We start from the raw sequence: 19,690 nt of genomic DNA, 5'->3' as shown, positions 1-19,690 counted from the left end.
TTGTGTGCACTACTGGAGGACATCATTGCACTGGGGGGAGTGCAAAGGGGATACGCTGGGATTTTCCCTGAAAACATTTTAAGTATGAAGAGAGGCTGGATAAACTCAGCTTGTTTTCTTTGTATCAGAAAAATTGAGATCGGGGGTGGGCTCCTGGTGGAAGTGTTTAAGGTTGTGAGGGGCATGAAAAGGGTGAATAGGAAGTAACTGTTCCCCTTAGGGTCAGTAACAAGTGGGTATAATTTTAAGGTGAAAGGGAGGAGGTTTAGATAGGATTAAGGAAAAACTATTTCATCCAGAGTATGGTGGGGGTCTGGAATGCATTGCATGGGAGGGTAGCTGAGGCAAGAAATCTTACAACCTTTAAAAAGTACTTGGATGATAACTTAAAGTGTCAAAGCATTCAAGACTATAGGCAAAGTGCAGGAAAGCAAGACTAATGTAGCTAGTAGTGCATTTTTCGTCATACAGACTCAATGGGTTGAACAGGGATTCGGAAACTGCCCAGGTAATAAATTTATTGAGGAAAGGAAGAAGACAAAACATGGGTAACTATAGGCAGATAGCTTAACATGTGTTATTGGGAAAATGTTAGAATCCATTATGAAGCATTTAATAGCAGACCTTTTAGAAACACATAATATAATCAAGCAGAGTCAGCATAGCTTCATGAAAGGGAAGTCATGCCTGACAAATTTACTAGACTTTTTTTAGGAGGCAACAAGCAGGATATGTACAAGAAAAGTGATGGGTTTACTATATGTAGATATTCAAAGGACATACAATAAGGTACCATGTATTCAGCTAATTTTTAAAATAAGAGCCCATGGTGTTGGCAGTAGAATATTTACTATGGACAGAAGATTGGCTAACTAAAAGAAGACAGTGTATTGGGATAACGGGGACAAACTTTAATTATAAGAGTGCCACAGAAATCAGTGCTGGAGGGTGGGGTGGGGTGGGGTGGGGTGGAGGCGGGGGAGTTCAGTTCCATGGAAATTGTTAAAAGGACTGAGGGCTCAGCAGAGGTTATTAAAGTTTCCAGAACAAGTAATAGCACAGAGCGTATGGAAAAGGTCAGAAATTTAACTTCAGACACAGCAGTTAATGGGGCAACTATGAGAGTGGTTCGAGGGCATTGCATGCAGTATATAGAACAAGGTAATTCAGCTTATAGTGCAAATGGAAATTGGCAGGTATGAAGTTCTGGGCATCACAGAGATGCAGCTGCAAAGGGATCAGGGCTGGGAACAAAACATCCAAGGATACACATTCTATTGAAAGGATAGGCAGATGGGCTAAGGGGTGGGGTTGTCTTGTCAGTAAGAAGTAAAACTAAATTGATACCAAGAAATGTCATCGAATCAGATGGCATGGAATCTGTGTGGATAAATTTGAGTACCCTCAAAGGAAAACTACTCCAATGAGAGTCATGTACAAGCCTCATTGCAGTAGTCAGGATATCGGGCTGAAAATAAATCAGGAGATAGAAAAGATGTGTGAAAGACAATATTACAATAATCATGGGCTACTTCAATATACAAGTGGACTGGGAAAATCAGGTTAGTAATGGATCCCAAGAAAAGGAATTTGTGGACTGTCTACAAGATAGTTTTTGGAGTAGCATGTGGGAAATCCACTAGGCAACAGACAGTTCTGGATTTTGCAATATGTATTAAGGCAAACTTGATCATGGAACTTATGGTGAAGGAAATCCTAGGGAGCAGTGACCATGATATGACAGAATTTTCCCTGCAGTTTGAGAGGGAGAAGCTGGAATCAGGTGTAATGGCATATCAGTTGAGTAATGGTAACTACAAGAAATGAGAACGGACCTGGCCAGAGTTGATTAGATAGGGAGCTTGGCATGGAAGACAATGGAACAGCAATGACAGGAGTTTCTGTGGAAGGGTAATTCAGAAGAAACAGCAGGAATTGATCCCAATGAAAAAGAAACTTACTAAGTGGAGTATGAGGCAACCATGGCTGATAAAGGAAGTCAAGGACAGTACAAAAGCCAAAAAGTAAAGCATATAATGTGCTGACGATTAGTGGGAAGCCAAATGATTGGGATGTTTTTAAAAACCAGAGGACAACTGAAATAACAATAAGGAGGCAGAAGATGACATAAGAGGGTAACTTACCTCATAATTTAGAAGATTGCAAGAACTTTTTTTCTGATATATAAAAGACAAGAGTGGACATTGGACTACTGGAGAATGAATTGACGAAGTAGTATCAGGGAACAATGAAATGGCAGAGGAACTGGACAGGCACTTTGCATCATTCTTCATGATGGAAGACACCAGCAGCATACCAGAACTTCAAGAAAGTCAGGGGACAGAGGTGAGTGTATTGACAATCACGAAGGAAAATGTGCTGGGGAAGCTGAAAGGTCTGAAGGTGTGGATAAACGTCCATACAAGATGGCTGACACCATAGAGTTCTGAAGGAGATAGCTGAAGAGAGTGTAGAGGCTTTGGTGGTAATCTTGCAAGAATTACTGGAGTCAGTAAGGATCCCAGAGGACTGGAAAATGCTGAAAGTAACACCTCAATTTAAGGAGGGAAGGAGGCAGAAGACAGGAAACTGCAGGCCAGTTAGCCTGACCTCAATTGTTATTAGGATTTTATACTACATTATTAAGGAAGAGTTTGTGGAGTTCTTGGAAATGGAAAAAAAGGGCTTAGTCAGACCGGCTTCATCAAAAGGGACACCATGCCTGACAAATCTGTTAGAACTTTTTGAGGAGATAACAGTCAAGTTAGACAAAGGAAAGCCAGTGTACATGATCTGTTTTGATTTCCAAAACAACTTTGACATAGTTCCATGCAAGAGTTTGCTAAATAAGACAAGAGCCAATGGTGTTAGGGACAAGGTACTAGCATGGATAGAGGATTCGCGGACTAGCAGTAGACAGAGAATGGGGATAAAAGGGACGACCCTTTAGAAATGACATGAGGAGGAATTTCTTCAGCTAGAGGGTCGTGAATCTTTAGAAGCCAAGTCATTAATTGTGCTTAAGACAGACAGATAGGTTCTTGATTAAAAATGGAATCAGGGATTATGGGGAGAAGGCTGGAGAATGGATTTGAGAAAGATATCAGCCATGATCAAATGGCAGTGCAGACTAAATGGTTTTATTCTGCTTCTGTATCTTGTGGTCTGTGATCTCATTCAATGATGGCGCAGACTCAGTGGGCTGAATGGTATACTTCTGCTCCTGTTTCTTATGAAAGAGTGCAAACCCATCCAAGTTTCTGTCCATTAATTTAATTTGGCAGTGAATCACGGTTCTGGAGTTTTCTCCACTTGATTGTCTCATTCTTACTTGCCCAGACAATCCAGTCATCTCATCAACAAGAACAGAGAAATCTGTTCCACAAAACCTAATGCCTGTGGGCAAATTTCTAAAATTATCTCTCTACAGGCAGATGTGATCATACTGATTTGAAAACAAGAGGAGATGATTATAATGGTCACATGGACAGTGGTTTAAGTGAACTCACGAAGACGTCTGCCAACTCACCCACTGATAAAAAAGAAGGAATATTCAATGAGAGAGAAAGATTATTCACAGACCCCGATCTGCACAAGAATCATCATACTCACCCTCCAAGGGGTGATGTTCCTCATATGGACCATTTTTTGGACTATTATGGAACACGGATCAGAGATGATGTCTCTCCAGTGACACCCAGTACACAACTTCAGGCTTTTGGAAGCAGCAGAGTGGTATGGAAAAATGACAATTTCCAGTTAAAGTGTTAGAGATACAATCTTGATTGTTCCTCTCACTGATTTCTTTTTATATGAAATATGCATTAAGATATTATAATCTCCTAATCATCGTAACAGTAGGAAATTGAAAAATCATTATTGTTTATCTGACATTATTTTTTTCCTGATTCATTTTGCCTGTTGTGATTATAAAGCTGAGTAATTTAACTTGCAATTGTTTGCAGATTCCTCCCTCATCGATTCAGAGAGAGAATGGGGAGATTGTGTGGAGAGTAAGTTTTTCTGAAAATATGCATATTTGCATTTCAGCATTTTTTTCAATATAGTTTAACAGTTAAAGAATTACAACAGAGATGTAACAGAGGGATTAAAACGTACATTCTGAGAAACAGCATGCAGATGATTTTGATTTTAAATGGTTACCACTACATTGTTTTTGTTAGTATCATGGGATGGTGCCAATAAGAATTGAAGAAGGAAAATTGCCTCACTTCTCTCAAACCAGAGAATATCAGGCACCAGACCTGCTCCAGAAAGACCTCCCATCGAAAGCTGAAAACATTCAATCAATCAGCAACAACGATCAGGTAGATGTTATCATTCCTTAAACTCCTGCACAAGTTGAGGGAAAATGATTCTCCAGAGTGATTTTTAATTCTACAGTTCTTTCTTTGTTTTTATCTGTTAAAGCAGGACAAATAGCATTTGCTAACTTCTGTGTAAAGGAGCAAAGATATTCCTGTTGCTTCCTTGTGCACATCCTTGATGAAAGGACTGTAGCTATGGCCCAGGTTAATTGGCTACATCTTTAAATGGCAGATTCAGTTGACATGAAAGGAGCAGAAAGTTTGTCTCTCTGTTATAAGTTCTGTGGTATCAAAAGGCACAGAAGTAAAAACTCCAAACAGAAGAATTTCCCCAGACCTCCAGCTTCAGAGTGATCATGCAAGCAATACAACTACTGAATCCAGCCAAAGAGCAGAAATGGGTCCCATCTGTTAGAGCAGGCTGAGTGTATAATGAAAGAATGGCAACAAATCTTTTATTTTCACATTATTAATAATGACATTTCAATCTGTTGTGTTTGTGGGGGATAGGAGGAAGTGTAAGAAGCTGAGATATCATTCTTCATTGCAGCTGGCTGTAGAATTCCCAAACATTCCATTACAAGAAGACCTGAGATGCACTCCTTGTTGCACAAGTACTCTTTAGTCTCTAAGAAAGTGGGGAGATATCACAACACCTGACAGTTTCTCAGGGTTTAGAGCAGATGCTTATAGTGGATGGACCCTGGAATTGCCAAGGCCATAGATCCACTCATTTTCAGGAATGTATAGTTTAAGCATTAATTCAAACACCCAATTTGGTTTTGGATTCCTAAATGCATACTTAAGATTGACATTCATCATGAACAAAGATACCTTGGAGTGCAGGCTCATAGCTCCTTGAAAATTGAGTCTCAGGTACATAGGATGGTGAAGAAGGTGTTTAGTATGCTTTCCTTTATTGGTCAGAACAGTGAGTGTAGGAATTGGGAGGTCACGTTAAGGCTGTACAGGACATTGTTGAGGCTACTTTTGGAATATTGTGTGCAATTCTGGTTTCTCTTCTATAGGAAGGATGTTGTGAAACTTGAAAGGGTATAGAAACAATTTACAAGTATGTTGCTATGGTTGGAAGGTTTCAGCTAAAGGGAGAGGATGAATAGGCTGGGACTGTTTTCCCTAGAGTATCAGAGGCTGAGGGGTGATATTATAGAGGTTTATACATGGATTGAGTAAATAGACAAGATCTTTTCTCTGCGTTGGGTGAGTCCAGAACAAAAGGGCATAGGTTTAGGGTGAGAGGGGAAAAATTTAAAAGGGACCTAATGCACAATTTTTTCAAGCAAAGGGTGGTGAATATATGGAATGAACTACCAGAGGAATTGGTGGAGACTGGTACAATTACAGCATTTAAAAGGCATGTGGATGGATATATGAATAGGAAGGGTTGAGAGGGATATTGGCCAAGTGCTGGCAAACATGACTAGATTAATTTAGGATATCAGGTCAGTATGGATGAGTTAGATTGAAGGGTCTGATTCTGTACTGTCCATCTCTGTGGCTCCATTTATAGGCAGCCATGGTTTCTTTCAACTTTGCGTAATGGGACTTTTAGTGGTAGATGGCAATGGAGAGGGATGGTGCTGTGCAAAACAGTCAAGTAGACTCCCTTGGGGAAAAAAAGGGTGTCTTTTGGGGAAGGTGATCACATAGAAAGAAGGAACAGACAGATAAAGGACTTGTCAATCCGGTGTAAATTGCAAGCTTTATTCCTCATCAAAATTTCCTTTGTTTAACCTTAATTTCCCTGTATGTTTGTAATAACCTGATGCCACGGGATAAGGAATCCCTCCTTTCTGATCTTTGAGTATTCCATGTATTCCAATCTCATGTTGTACATGTATGCCAAACTATTTTTAATAAAGCTTAGAAGAAAGTAAGTCATTTTCAATCTGATTGGATCTTGAAAAAGGTTTCATAGTGACAACAATTGAAAGCATTTCATATCAAATACAAATGTGTCAATAAAGGACCACTGCATCATACACCTAAGTGCAGGCAGGTGGGACTAGTTTAATTTGGGAACATAATTGGTATGGACTAGTTGGACCAAAGGGTCTGTTTCCAAGCTATATGATTCTATGACTCTTTATAAAGTTCCAAGTAGTATTCCCTCACCAGGCAGAATCACAAGTAGCAGAGACAATTGGATTTTGAAGATAAAAAATCAAAACTTTGCATCACTGATAGTTATCCAGGACCAACTGACTGACGGAAATATGTGTGAAAGCATTTATGAGCACAATGAATGAGACAATATTAGTTTACAAGAACCCAGCTATCAGAGCCCAGAGATTGATGAATGTATTGAAACTTGACAGGAGGGCAGAAAGGATTTGCTGGGAAAAGTCCTAGAAGACATGTCTGATCTTCACAAAGTTGGGTCTTTAGTTTCCAGCCAATTTCTAATCCGGCTGTATTCCACTGGGTTGAATGGGGATGCTGTGTAGGTTCGAGGATAATGATAATGATAATGCTACCAAGGATCTGGAAATGCTGAGTGCAGTAGTAAATAAAACATTCACACCAGGGAAATCAATATCCATAATGGCTTTTTGAGTAAGGATGATAAGTCTGCAATTGTAAAATCATAGATTCTCATGGCTTAGAAACAGGCTATGCAATGTTTGTACTGTCTCTTTCAAAGAACTTTTTAATGCACTGAGACACCTTCCAAATTACTCCTTTTCAATACATTTCCAATCAGCTTTCAGAAATTCTGCTGGAATTTACTTCCACTTCTTTCAAGTCATATGCTTTAGGTTTTAACAACCCGCTGTGCAAAAATATTTCTCTTAGATCCCCCCTAACTTTTTTGCAAATTATTTTAAATCTCTGATATCTAATTATCAACCCATTTGCCAATGGAATCCATTTGTCTTTATTTATTCAATCAAATACTTTATAATTTTGAAAACTTCTATTGATGGTAATTAAGCCAATTTTGATGGTATTAGGCAAGAACTTTCAAAAGCTGATTGGGGGCAGATGTTTGCGGGTGGAGGGACGGCTGGAAAATGGGAAGCCTTCAGAAATGAGATAACGAGAATCCAGAAAAAGTACATACTTGTCAGGGTGAAAGGAAAGGCTTGTGGTATAGGGAATGCTAGATGACTAAAAAAATTGAGGGTTTGGTTAAGAAAAAGAAGAAAGCATATGTAAGGTAAAGACAGGATAGATCGAGTGAATCCTTAGAAGAGTACAAAGGAAGTAGCAGTATACTTAAGAGGGAAAGCAGGAGGGCAAAAAGGGGACATAAGATAGCTTTGGCAAATGGAATTAAGGAGAATCCAAAGAGTTTTTGCAAATACATTAAGGACAAAAGGATAACTAGGGAGAGAATAAGGCCCCTCAGAGATCAGAAAAGCGACCTTTACGTGGAGCTGCAGAAAATGGGGAAAATACTAAATGAGTATTTTGCATCAGTATTTACTGTGGAACATGATATGGAAGATATAGACTGTAGGGAAATAGATGGTGACATCTTGCAGAATGGCCATATTACAGAGGAGGACGTGCTGGATGTCTTGAAACACATAAAGGTGGTTAAATCCCCAGGACCTGATCAGGTGTACCCAAGAACTCTGTGGGAAGCTAGAGAAGTGATTGCTGGGCCTCTTGCTGAGACATTTGTATCATCGATAGTCACAGGTGAGGTGCCAGAAGGCTGGAGGTTGGCTAATGTGGTGCCACTGTTTAAGAAGGGTGGTGAGGACAAGCCAGGGAACTATAGACCATGAGCCTGACGTCAGTGGTGGGCAAGTTGTTGGAGGGAATCCTGAGGGACAGGATGTACATGTGTTTGGAAAACAAGGACTGATTAGGGATAGTCAACATGTCTTTGTGCGTGGGAAATCATATCTCACAAACTTGATTGAGATTTTTGAAGAAGTAACAAAGAGAATTGATGAGGGCAGTGCGATAGATGTGATCTATATGGACTTCAGCAAGGCGTTCGACAAGGTTCCCCATGGGAGACTGATTAACAAGGTTAGATCTCACAGAATACAAGGAGAACTAGCCATTTGGATACAGAACTGGCTCAAAGGTAGAAGACAGAGGATGGTGGTGGAGAGTTGTTTTTCAGACTGGAGGCCTGTGACCAGTGGAATGCCACAAGGATCAGTGCTGGGTCTGCTACTTTTTGTCATTTGCATAAATGATTTGGATGCAAGCATAAGAGGTACAGTTAGTAAGTTTGCAGATGACAGCAAAATTGGAGGTGTAGTGGACAGCAAAGAGGGTTACCTCAGATTACAACAAGATCTGGGCCAGATGGGCCAATGGGCTGAGAAGTGGCAGATGGAGTTTAATTCAGATAAATGTGAGGTGCTGCATTTTGGGAAATCAAATCTTAGCAGGACTTATACACTTAATGGTAAGGTCCTAGGGAGTATTGCTGAACAAAGAGACCTTGGAGTGCACTTGAAAGTGGAGTCACAGGTAAATAAGATAGTGAAGAAGGCGTTTGGTATGCTTTCGTTTATTGATCAGAGTATTGAGTACAGGAGTTGGGAGGTCATGTTGTGGCTATACAGGACATTTGTGAGGCCACTGTTGGAATATTGTGTGCAATTCTGGTCTCCTTCCTATCGGAAAGATGTTGTGAAACTTGAAAGGGTTCAGAAAAGATTTACAAGGATGTTGCCAGGGTTGGAGGATTTGAGCTATAGGGAGAGGCTGAATAGGCTGGGGCTATTTTCCCTGGAGCATCGGGGGCTGAGGGGTGACCTTATAGAGGTTTACAAAATTATGAGGAGAATGGATAGGGTAAGTAGGCAAAGTCTTTTCCCTGGGATGGGGGAGTCCAGAACTAGAGGGCATAGGTTTAGGGTAAGAGGGGAAAGATAAAGAAGAGACCTAAGAGGCAACTTTATCACGCAGAGGATGGTACATGTATGAAATGAGCTGTCAGAGGAAATGGTGGAGGCTGGTACAATTGCAACATTTAAGAGGCATTTGGATGGATATATGAATAGTAACGGTTTGGAGGGATATGGGCCAGTTGCTGGCAGGTGGGACTAAATTGGGTTGTGATATCTGGTCGTCATGGACGGGTTGGACGAAAGGGTTTGTTTCCATGCTGTACATCTCTATGAATGTCCCCTACTGTACAATCTCAGGTTACTTAATTTATCCTCATAATAACCATCAATCCTAATCTCATCTTTATCTCCTCAAAGGCTTTGAGAACATCTTAAACTGGGATACCCAGAATTATGATCAAAACTGCCACTGATTTTATTTAATTCAATTTTTAACAAAATCCCTGGAATTAAGAGCCTAAAGATGACCAAAAAACCATTGTCAATTGTCAGAAAAACCGACCTGGTGCATTAGTGTCCTTTCGGAGAAAGAAACTATCATCTTTACCTGGTCTGTCCTACACGTGACTCCAGATCCTCAGTGATGTGATTGACTCTTAACTGCCCTCTGGGCAGTTAGGGACAAGCAAAGAGTGCAGCTAATTATTTTTCTTTTAGGAGCAATGCACTCCTTGCAGTTGATGAGATCTCACCCATTGGCTGGCAAGTAAACAGAAACTTCTTCCCTTCTTGAAAAGTCCACTGGTATTAAGTGGTAAGTGGCAGGTCTTCCCCAGGACAAAAGGCACTGGAGGCAGGTATCCCACTACCTGGGACTGCAGCCAACCAGAGACCTGCACCTGCCAGTTGCAGGCCATGCCACTGGAAGAATAGAGGCATCAGCTGGTGATGCATGAGGGAGAGGTTTAGGATTACTGAGTGATTTCAGCTATAGGTGAACAAGCACAGCTTGAGGATCATGGAGTGGAGGAAATGGAATCCGTATCAAGAGCAGGAGAGGTGGCTCTCAGTGGGCAACTGCCCATCCTTCTTGAAGCCGGGTCCCTTAACCCTCTCTCAATCCCCATTTAACAAGCTTACCTTCTGGGTTTTCTACAAGGTGACTGCCTAGCCAGCTTCTGGCTAAATTCCAGAAGTGCGGGAAGACGTCCTTAAATGGGTATTAATTGTCTACTCAATAGTTTCAATTGTCAGTGGGCTGGGATGGGTTTCCATGAGCCTTTCTACCATGGATTTAGCTGGGGCAGAGGTGAGAACATTGCAGGGTTCCGAATCGTTACCTTTCAGTACATGGAACGCACTGATGAAGAACTTATGCTCGAAACGTCGATTCTCCTGCTCCTCGGATACTGCCTGACCAGTTGTGCATTTCCAGCACCATACCTTTTGACTCTGATCTCTAGCATCTGCAGTTCTCACTTTCTCCGAGCACATGAAATGCCCCTATTTCCAATTTCCTTTGGGGGAGGGCATTAAATTTCTGCCAACACAGACATTGAGCAGTGGTGATTTCCACTTGATAATAACAGAGAGGCTGTTTCACTTTCTTCCTGCTGTCATCCATGTCTCATGAAAGCTTAACCATCGTGTAGTTCTATTAGAGGTAGCAGCACTTAGTATCTCCCAAAAGTAATCATGCTCTACGTTTGAGGCCAAGACAGTAAACATTGAAACCACAGAGTACATCATGACTAAACCTGGTTATCTTCTCATTTAATGTCCAAGTACTCAGTTTCCAGGAAGGGCCATTAGATTGTAATCAGGATGGGAACATGACTTTGTTTCCCCTCTTTAGCCTTGGGGCCATGTATCTAATTATTGTTCCCTGCCCCAGTGCCCTGGTTGAGATCCACTAACTCAGAACAGAAGGAGGGATTAAACCTGGCGTAATGTTCATTTCCTGCATGTGTTCTGCATATCCTCAGTGCTTAGAGTTTTAAAAAGTTTCAAAAAGTATACATTTTTGGTCTACCTCAGAGTCAAGGAGATTTCAATTACTTTTATTTGAAAACTACAGCATATTTGAAACAAATGTTAAGCAGCAATTACAATTTTGCATACTTACAGGCAAATCAACAAATGGAATGTCCTTCAGGCTGGACCCAGCACAAGAAACATTGTTATATTTTGAATCCTGAGAGAAATGCAACCTGGCAAGGAGCTGAAATGGCCTGTAGGCAAATGTGAGCAATTCCTGTCAACTGACTAATAAAGATTCACTCAGTGAAGTTCATTTCAAAACCTCTAAGGCACCTACGTAAGGATATCAAGTTTAAGCCAGTAGTAGACAATTAATGATAGGAAAACAAAGGACTGCTCTCTCAAGAATAATGGGCAGTTCTAATCTCTTTTTATCAGGAACTGCATTACTATGACTGTTCCAATATTAGAGTTGATGAATGGCTTTTGAGTTAAAAACATGTTGGTGTTACTACACAACATTTTATTTAATAATATATAGTATTAATTTACAGTAAATTACTATGTTGATAAGTTTTGTATCATACTTCAGATCTATATTTAATTAGTCCTTTCTTTAGTGAATTGATAACATTGTCATGAAGCCATCTGTAACCTATTTTATATATTCCTAGATCTGGTAACTGATTTAGTAATACGTTATCCTGGATGAGTGTACTGCAACTCACATTTTAGTTAAGGAAGCAAGGTGTATAATTTGAGATATCACCAACTGTTGAAATACATAGGACAGAAAATTAGAAAAGTTGTAGTATCATAATTGAGTGAAGCCAAGTTTGGATTTTGAAAACTGTTCCATTGTAGAAAGATGAAAGACTGAATGAACATAGAACTTAGCTTGAGCTTAAGGTGGATGGCTTAAGTTTTGAATATCATTATAAAAAGTAATTAAACTAGGAGATGATGCAAAGGTCTTGATTTCAGCAAATCTTCTTGATTTCAAGGAGAAATAGGAAGTAACAATACTGTGAAAACGTAGTCTGAGTAATGTGAAGTAGATGGACGATGGCTATTTGATTAACAAGATGCTGAAATAATAGCAGTCAATATGCAGGATGGCACTTTCTCCTCAGGCATTATATGTTTAAGTCCCCTTCTAGAGACCTGAGTAAAAAATCTAGGCTGACAATCCAGTGTAGCACTGAGGGAACACTGAATGATTAGAGGTGCTATCTTTCAGTTGAAGCCTCAACTAATGTTCCATCAGTGTAGTAATTAATTAGAAGTTCTTAACTGGCTAAAAAGCACCTTTGGATATTTCGGGGTTATGAGTACATTTATATGATTTAAACACTTCCCAATATTTATTTTCAAACTGATACAGAATATAAAGTAAGCCAAATAGTCAACACAAAAAAGCACTTCACACACTACCTTCTGCAGTTTATCCCCGAAAATTATTTTAATATTAGCTTTTAATAATATAATGCTTCTTATTAGAATCTATCTCCATTGTCATCTTCTGGCATTGACACAATGTAAATTATAATATGTTAAACAGTTACTTTTTAAAGAAAGGGATGGTAATTAATTCTTGTTATTTTCTGTGTATAGGTTTAATGCTAATTTAGTCAGTGTACATTCCAGAAAAGAACTGAAGTGGCTTTGGAAGTTTGCCAGAAGACAGTCATTTTGGATTGGTATGTATATGGACAGAAATTTAGGAATTGTGATATATGTACATTCTTCTTAAGGGTAGAAATACAGTACATTGAAGTAACAGCATTTGAATTTGTCTTTGGATGGGCTTCTGATGCCAAATGTTCAATTTTTGGGGAAAATTTAAAGCATTTGTAACTAAAACCATAGATTAAATTTTAACTCTGTAAGCTCCCTAATTAAGTCTCCATCATTATACATCACCAAATCCAGAATTACCTGTTCCCTAGTGAGCTCTACCAAAAGTTGCTGCAAAGAAAATCTCATCAACTTTTCACAAATTCCATTTCTTAGGATCCACTACTAACCTGATTTTCCCAGTCCACTTGCATATTGAAGTACCCCATGATTATTGTAATAGTGTCTTACACAACTTTTCTATCTCCTCATTTATTTTCTGCCCCACATCCTGACTACTGCTTGGGGGCCAGGACATAACTCTGATCAGGATCTTTTTTCCTTTGAGGTTCCTCAACTCTACTCACACAAATTTGATACCTTCTGATTCTATATCACTTCTTCGTATCAATGTAATTTCACTTCTTACTAACAAGGAAGCCCCACCCCCTCTGCCCATCTTCCTGTCCTTCCAATAGGATGTGTATCCTTGGATGTTTAGCTCTCAGCCCTGATCCACTTACAGCCACGTCTGTGATACTCAGAACATCGTACCCGCTAATTTCAATTTGCTCTATGGGCTCATCTACCTCATTTTGCTTATTGCATGTATTTATGTACAATGCTCTAGTCCAATACCAAACAATCCAGATGGCCTCCTTCTTCAAAGACCACAATTTCCCCCCAGACGTGATCGTCGATGCTTTCCACTGCATCTCCTCCACTTCCTGCTGATCCGCCCTTGAGCCCCGCCCCTCCAATCTCCACCAGGACAGAACCCCACTGGTCCTCACCGACCAACCCACCAACCTCCATATACATCATATCATCCGTCGTCATTTCCGCCATCTCCAAACGGACCAACAGGGATATATTTCCCTCCCCTCTCCTATCAACATTCCGAAAAGACCAGTCCCTCCATGACTCCCTTGTCAGGTCCACACCCCCCACCAACAAAACCTCCACTCCCGGTACCTTCCCCTGCAAGCGCAAGAAATACAAAACTTGTGCCCACACCTCCCCCCTTACTTCCCTCCAAGGCCCCAAGGAATCCTTCCATATCCACCACAAATTCACCTGCACCTCCACACACATTATTTACTGCATCTGCTGCACCTGATGTGGCCTCCCCTATATTAGGGAGACAGGCTGTCTACTTGTGGAACGTTTCAGAGAACATCTCTGGGACACCCGGACCAACCAACCCAACCACCCATGGCTCACACTTCAAATCCCCCTCCCACTCCACCAAGGACATGCAGGTCCTTGGACTCCTCCATCGCCAGACCATAGCAACACAACGGCTGGAGGAAGAGCGCCTCATCTTCTGCCTAGAAACCCTCCAACCACAAGGGATGAACTCAGATTTCTCCAGTTTCCTCAATTCCCCTCCCCCCACCTTGTCTCAGTCCCAACCGTTGAACTCAGCACCACCTTCCTAGCCTGCAATCTTCTTCCTGACCTCTCATCCCCCACCCCCACCTGGCCTATCACCCTCACCTTAACCTCCTTCCACCTATCACATTTCCAACGCCCCTCCCCCAAGTTCCTCCTCCCTACCTTTTATCTTAGCCTGCTTGGCACACTCTCCTCATTCCTGAAGAAGGGCTCATGCCCAAACGTCGATTCTCCTGCTCCTTGGATGCTACCTTACCTGCTGCGCTTTTCCAGCAACACATTTTCAGCTCTGATCTCCAACATCTGCAGTCCTCGCTTTCTTTTACCTTAAAATTGTGCCCTCTAGTTTTGAACACTCCTATCCTAGGGAAAAGATCTTTGCTATTCACTTTATCAATGCCCGTCTTGAACTTATAAACTTCTATAAGATCTCCCCTCAACCTCCTATGCTGCAGTGAAAAGCATCCCAGCCTATCCAGTCCCTCCTTATAACTCAAACCGTCCAATCCTGTTAACGTCTTTGTAGATCTATTCTGAACCCTCTTCAATTTAATAATGTTCTTCCTATAGAATGGCATCCAGGACTGGACACGGTACTCCAAAAGTAGATTCACTAATGTCCAGTACAACCACAACATGATGTCCCAACTCCTGCACTTAATGGTCTGAGCAATGAAGGCAAGTGTCTTCAATGCCTCCTTTGCCACCCTGTCTACTTATGACACAACTTTCAAGGATATATGTACCTGAACCACAAGGTCTCTCTGTTGGACAACACTCCCCAGGGCCCTACCAGTAACTGTATAAGTCCTGTCCTTGTTCATATTACCAAAATGCAAAATCTTTCCTTTATTCAATTAAACTCCATCTGGCACTCCTCAGCTCATTGGCCCAGTTGATCAAGATCCCATTGTACTCTTAGATAAACATCAGTGGTGAGAAAGCAGAGTTAACATTTTGGATTCAGTGACCTTTCTTCAGGCTGGAAGGCATGTTGTGATGAGGACATAAAGAATCTCCAAAGGGATATAGATTGGTTGAGTGAGTGGGTAAAAACTTGGCAGGAAGAATCACAAGGCAAAGTATTATTTTTCTGTTGATTAAGATACCAAAGAATTGCAGAGAATAGGATCTAGTGTTCTTGTATGTGAGACGTAAAAAGTTAGTATGTGGGTCCAGCAAGTTATTAACAAGGCATATAGAATGTTGGCCTTTATTGCTCAGGTTTGGAGTTCACAAACAGGAAAATCTTGTTACAAGTGTATAAGGTGCAGTTGAGGCTACAACTGAAGTGCTGTGCACAGTTTTGGTTCTGGTATTTAACAATGGTGTACTGGCATTGAAAGCAGTTCAAAAGAGATTCATTAGGCTCATATCTAGAATGAAGGGTTTGACTTATCGAGAACAGCTAAACAAGTTAGGCCTTTATTCATTACAGTTTGGAAAAATAAGGGGTAGAATGATTGAAACTTTTAAGATTATTGGGGACTTTGATAGGGTAGATGCTGAAAATTGTTCCCATTCGTGGGGTGAGAAAAGGGACGTAGTTGCTGAATAAGGGGGCACTGATTTAAAACTGAGATGTGAAGAAATTTCTTCTGAGATCAGTGAATGTCTGGAATTCTCTACCTCAGACTAATGTGGAGCTAGTTCACAGTACATATTTAAAGATGAGTTAGGTAGATTTTTGACATTTCAAGGAGTTGAAGCTTATGAGGTGCTGATATGGAAAAGGAATTGAGGCCGGGGTCAGATCAATCGTGATCTTATATAATAACAGTGACTAGATGCCTGGTCCTGCTCCTCTTTCTTTTGTTATAGATTTCTCAAACTTTTGCCGTGTAGAGCAGAACTACTCCATTTCAACAAGATATCATTATTGCATGATCAAATTAATTTCAATCGTTTAGACCACAGCAAAGTTAATTTATACATCTTTACACCTTTATAAGAATAGTTATGCTCTGTGAAACCAAAATCTTGGTTGAATAGATGGGAAGATGTTGAGTCGAGCAGTCAGCTGGAAAACAGGGGTCAGGGATCTAGCCATTGTGTGCTATGTGAAGTTTTATAATTGAATTGATGATTAGAATAAAATGTGCTCTCATCTTCATGAGTATAGTCATGAAAAGAATAGGTTTACGAGTGAATGGCATCACCCATCCCAGTTCCCATCATTTCCACCTTGAATTTTAAACCATTATAGCAGTCTGTATAAAGCAGTAAGTGATTAAGGTGGATGTTGGTGTAAGTTTGCTCAGTTGGCTGGATGGCTGGTTTGCAGTGCAGAGAAATGGCAGCAGTGTGGGTTCACTTCCTCAGTGGTTCAGGTTATCATAAAGGACTCTCCTCCTCAACCTCTCCCTTTACCTTAGGTGTGGTGACCCTCAGGTTAACAGTCATTTCTCTCTAATGAGAGAGCAGCCCTATAGTGTGGAAAGACAGTGGTGACTTTACTTTTACTTTTAATCCCTTAAAACTACCCAAGTATCAAAATCAACTGCAGTGTTTTTTGGCATTTTTGTTGTTGACCTTCAACTTTTTAAGGACATTTAGGGGGATGCAGGCTTCAATTTAGGGTATTTTAGGAGACTGCATTTACAGCAAATAATTTTTGAGAAGCATCATCAATGGTTTTAGAATGAAATGGAACAATTTATTGATAAATGATAGTCATGTATGAGCATACGTGAGTGTTTAACAATGTAAATACTTGTAATATAGCTTCTGCAAAAGTATGATAACTGATCTGGTTAAAAAAATATTATATGTGTTATAGACAAATGTGTATATTAAGTCACATGTAAATTGCAGTGTACACATTGGCAAGGTAGATTGTATTATTTTTAAATATTTCCATTGCAGGTTTAATAGCTGAGACTGGCTCTGGAAATTGGAGATGGACTAATGGAAGACCAGTAACCTTTACAAACTGGAAGAAAAATAAGCCTTCAATACGAGGAAATATTCAGCTGAGATGTACTCTTGTCCAACATGGAGGCAAATGGGTGACTAGACTATGTAATGAAAAAAAGGATAGGTATATCTGCTGTACTTCTGTATCAAGACCTTAACCAGGCCACCTTAAGAGAGGTTATGTGTTTGCAAATGTCTAGGGTAAATGCTTCAAAATGCAAAATACAGAATCGCTGACTACCTTTATATGCAAATAATGACAATCTTAAATATTTCTTTCAGGTATTTGCCATTCAAATAATTGTTAGCCAGCTGCTCAAACAGAAAATGCAGACTCTATTGTTTATGCCCTATTGAGTGACTTATTGTGAAGTACTAAAAAACATATTTTGAATGTATGTTAAATTTCAATGGTGAATGATAAATCCCTATATAATGACCATTAAAGTGAGTAAAAGATGCCTGCAAGTGGAAATTCCTAAAAAATCAAATAATTAAAGTTATCTTTCAGATACAAGTAGGATACAAAATAATTATCTCTACAAGAAAAATAATTCAATTTGAGGTAAGCCCAATATTGCAATTTAATTTGCTATTCAGTTTAATAATCATGGATTAGTTGAATTGTTCTGGCCAGTGTATTGCAACATTGTCAATTTGCAGAAAATTATTCTTTCTGTAGATATTTTCACATGTATTACCTAAAAGGATAAATTTATGACTTATTTTGAACTAACAACCAGAGGACTAATTTATAAATATGCCTAAAATATTGCTGCATGTGGTGATGAAACAATTCTTACCCATTTATGTAATTTCAACACAAACATTAGATTCTTCCGACTGGAATTTTCCTCATTCCTCTCACACTCTTACTTCCCCAGTAAATAGAATCAAATATTAGCCAGAGCTTTGTATTAAATATCCTTTGCTGTTGATATTACAGCATCTGCCAACAACACTTCAGAGAAATTATCAATGAAACTACAGCATGTGTGAAATTATTGCTTATCAGCACGATTGAGGGTTTTGTCATTGTGGCAGTCACAAGAAGTACATAATGTTCTTGTATTTTTGTAAATTAAAATTTATCTCATGGAATTCAACTCCAATTAGTCTTCTAAGACCACAAAACTTCACTCCTACTCTTTTCAAACTTCGGCTGATATCCACATTATGTAATATCAACACATTATTTTTTTCAATAAATAAAATAGTAATGTGCATCAATAGCATACTTTTGCCTTTATTTTCTTCAGACAAGCATTTTATACTGCATTTAGGTTTAAAATTCTCTCATGTAGTGATACTTCAAATCATAAGAACATATTAAAAAAGCTTCAATATAAGTTAGTAAGAGGCTTGTACATAGTAGCATGTTAAATGATTTATAATATCATGAATTTTAAAAATAGTTGTGCAGAAATATATACCCTATAGTAAAAGGAAGAAAGGATTTTTGATTGAAAATGCTATCCTGGAAAATCATTTCTAAATTCTTATTTAGGTTGTATTAGTTATGACATAGCAAGCTACATCTGAACTTATCGATTATTGTTCCACAATGTAACTACATTTCCATTCTTATTATGTGTGATGTTTCCAGATTTTTCATAGTAAATAAAATTGTTTCAATCATCATTTTCAGGAAAATTTGAATGTTTATGCCATGAATAATCAAATGTTCTTTGAGATTCATTATGTATCAAAATGGATTAAACAATTTAAAAATCAAAACCAACTATTCTTATCTTTAGATATAGTCTTTGGTTGGGTACAACCATTCTGAAACCTGGAAGAGAGGTAATGTACAGACCATTGTTAAAGGGGTGTACATTGTTATGTTACACTTATGAATAATGTAATTGCCCTTTTATATTGTGGGAAACAATCCAAAGCAAGGTATACATCCTTTTGCTTCCAAAATTCTTCATGCATACTTCAAACCATTAGTGTTGACAAAAGAAAACTGGTCCATTAGGTGACATTTTTTGCTCTTCTCCTTTTCATAATTCATCAGCATCAAAATTGTTAGTTTTTTGGATGTTAATAGCAAATGTTCTTCTTTCTGAATAAGAACTGAAGGATATATAAAGCGCTGTTTACAATTATAGATAGCAAATGATACAACGTGAGTACCCTCATGATAATTAATGTAATGCCAGCTAGCACATGATCAGGGCCATTAGACATCAGTAAAAAGTTGAAGAACAAACATTTGAGGTTTAAAATACAAATTTTCAGGAATCTGAAAAGCTTGATTTGCATAATCCTCTTGACTGCCCCAGTATACCGATAATGCTTAAGCAATGATGTTTAATGTTTAAGTTTTATAGCAATTGCTGTTTTCGTTTTAAATATCCAGCAACCTCTGTTCTTTCAGATATTTGCATCTAGTGTTTAAGCACTTTCCATTTCATGTTTAAATGTAACTTTTGCACTTCTTGA

The 19,690-nt window shown here is 39.2% G+C and overlaps 1 protein-coding gene across 1 annotated transcript in view; it reads left to right on the top strand.

Moving 5' to 3' along the window:
- Positions 1-18,513, top strand: part of frem1b (Fras1 related extracellular matrix 1b) — a 192,311-nt gene extending 173,798 nt beyond the window's left edge. The window contains exons 31-36 of the mRNA XM_060830422.1: positions 3,431-3,735; positions 3,966-4,013; positions 4,185-4,328; positions 11,240-11,355; positions 12,707-12,792; positions 17,192-18,513. Coding sequence (XP_060686405.1) covers positions 3,431-3,735; positions 3,966-4,013; positions 4,185-4,328; positions 11,240-11,355; positions 12,707-12,792; positions 17,192-17,400 — 908 coding nt within the window. The 3' untranslated portion in view covers positions 17,401-18,513. The remainder of the gene's footprint in view (positions 1-3,430; positions 3,736-3,965; positions 4,014-4,184; positions 4,329-11,239; positions 11,356-12,706; positions 12,793-17,191) is intronic.
- The last annotated feature ends 1,177 nt before the right edge of the window (positions 18,514-19,690 follow it).

Source organism: Hemiscyllium ocellatum, chromosome 9 (assembly GCF_020745735.1).
Source record: "Hemiscyllium ocellatum isolate sHemOce1 chromosome 9, sHemOce1.pat.X.cur, whole genome shotgun sequence".
Classification (NCBI taxonomy): Eukaryota; Metazoa; Chordata; class Chondrichthyes; order Orectolobiformes; family Hemiscylliidae; genus Hemiscyllium; species Hemiscyllium ocellatum.
Note: the sequence above shows the minus strand (reverse complement) of the source record. Positions and strands in the feature narration are given on the sequence as shown.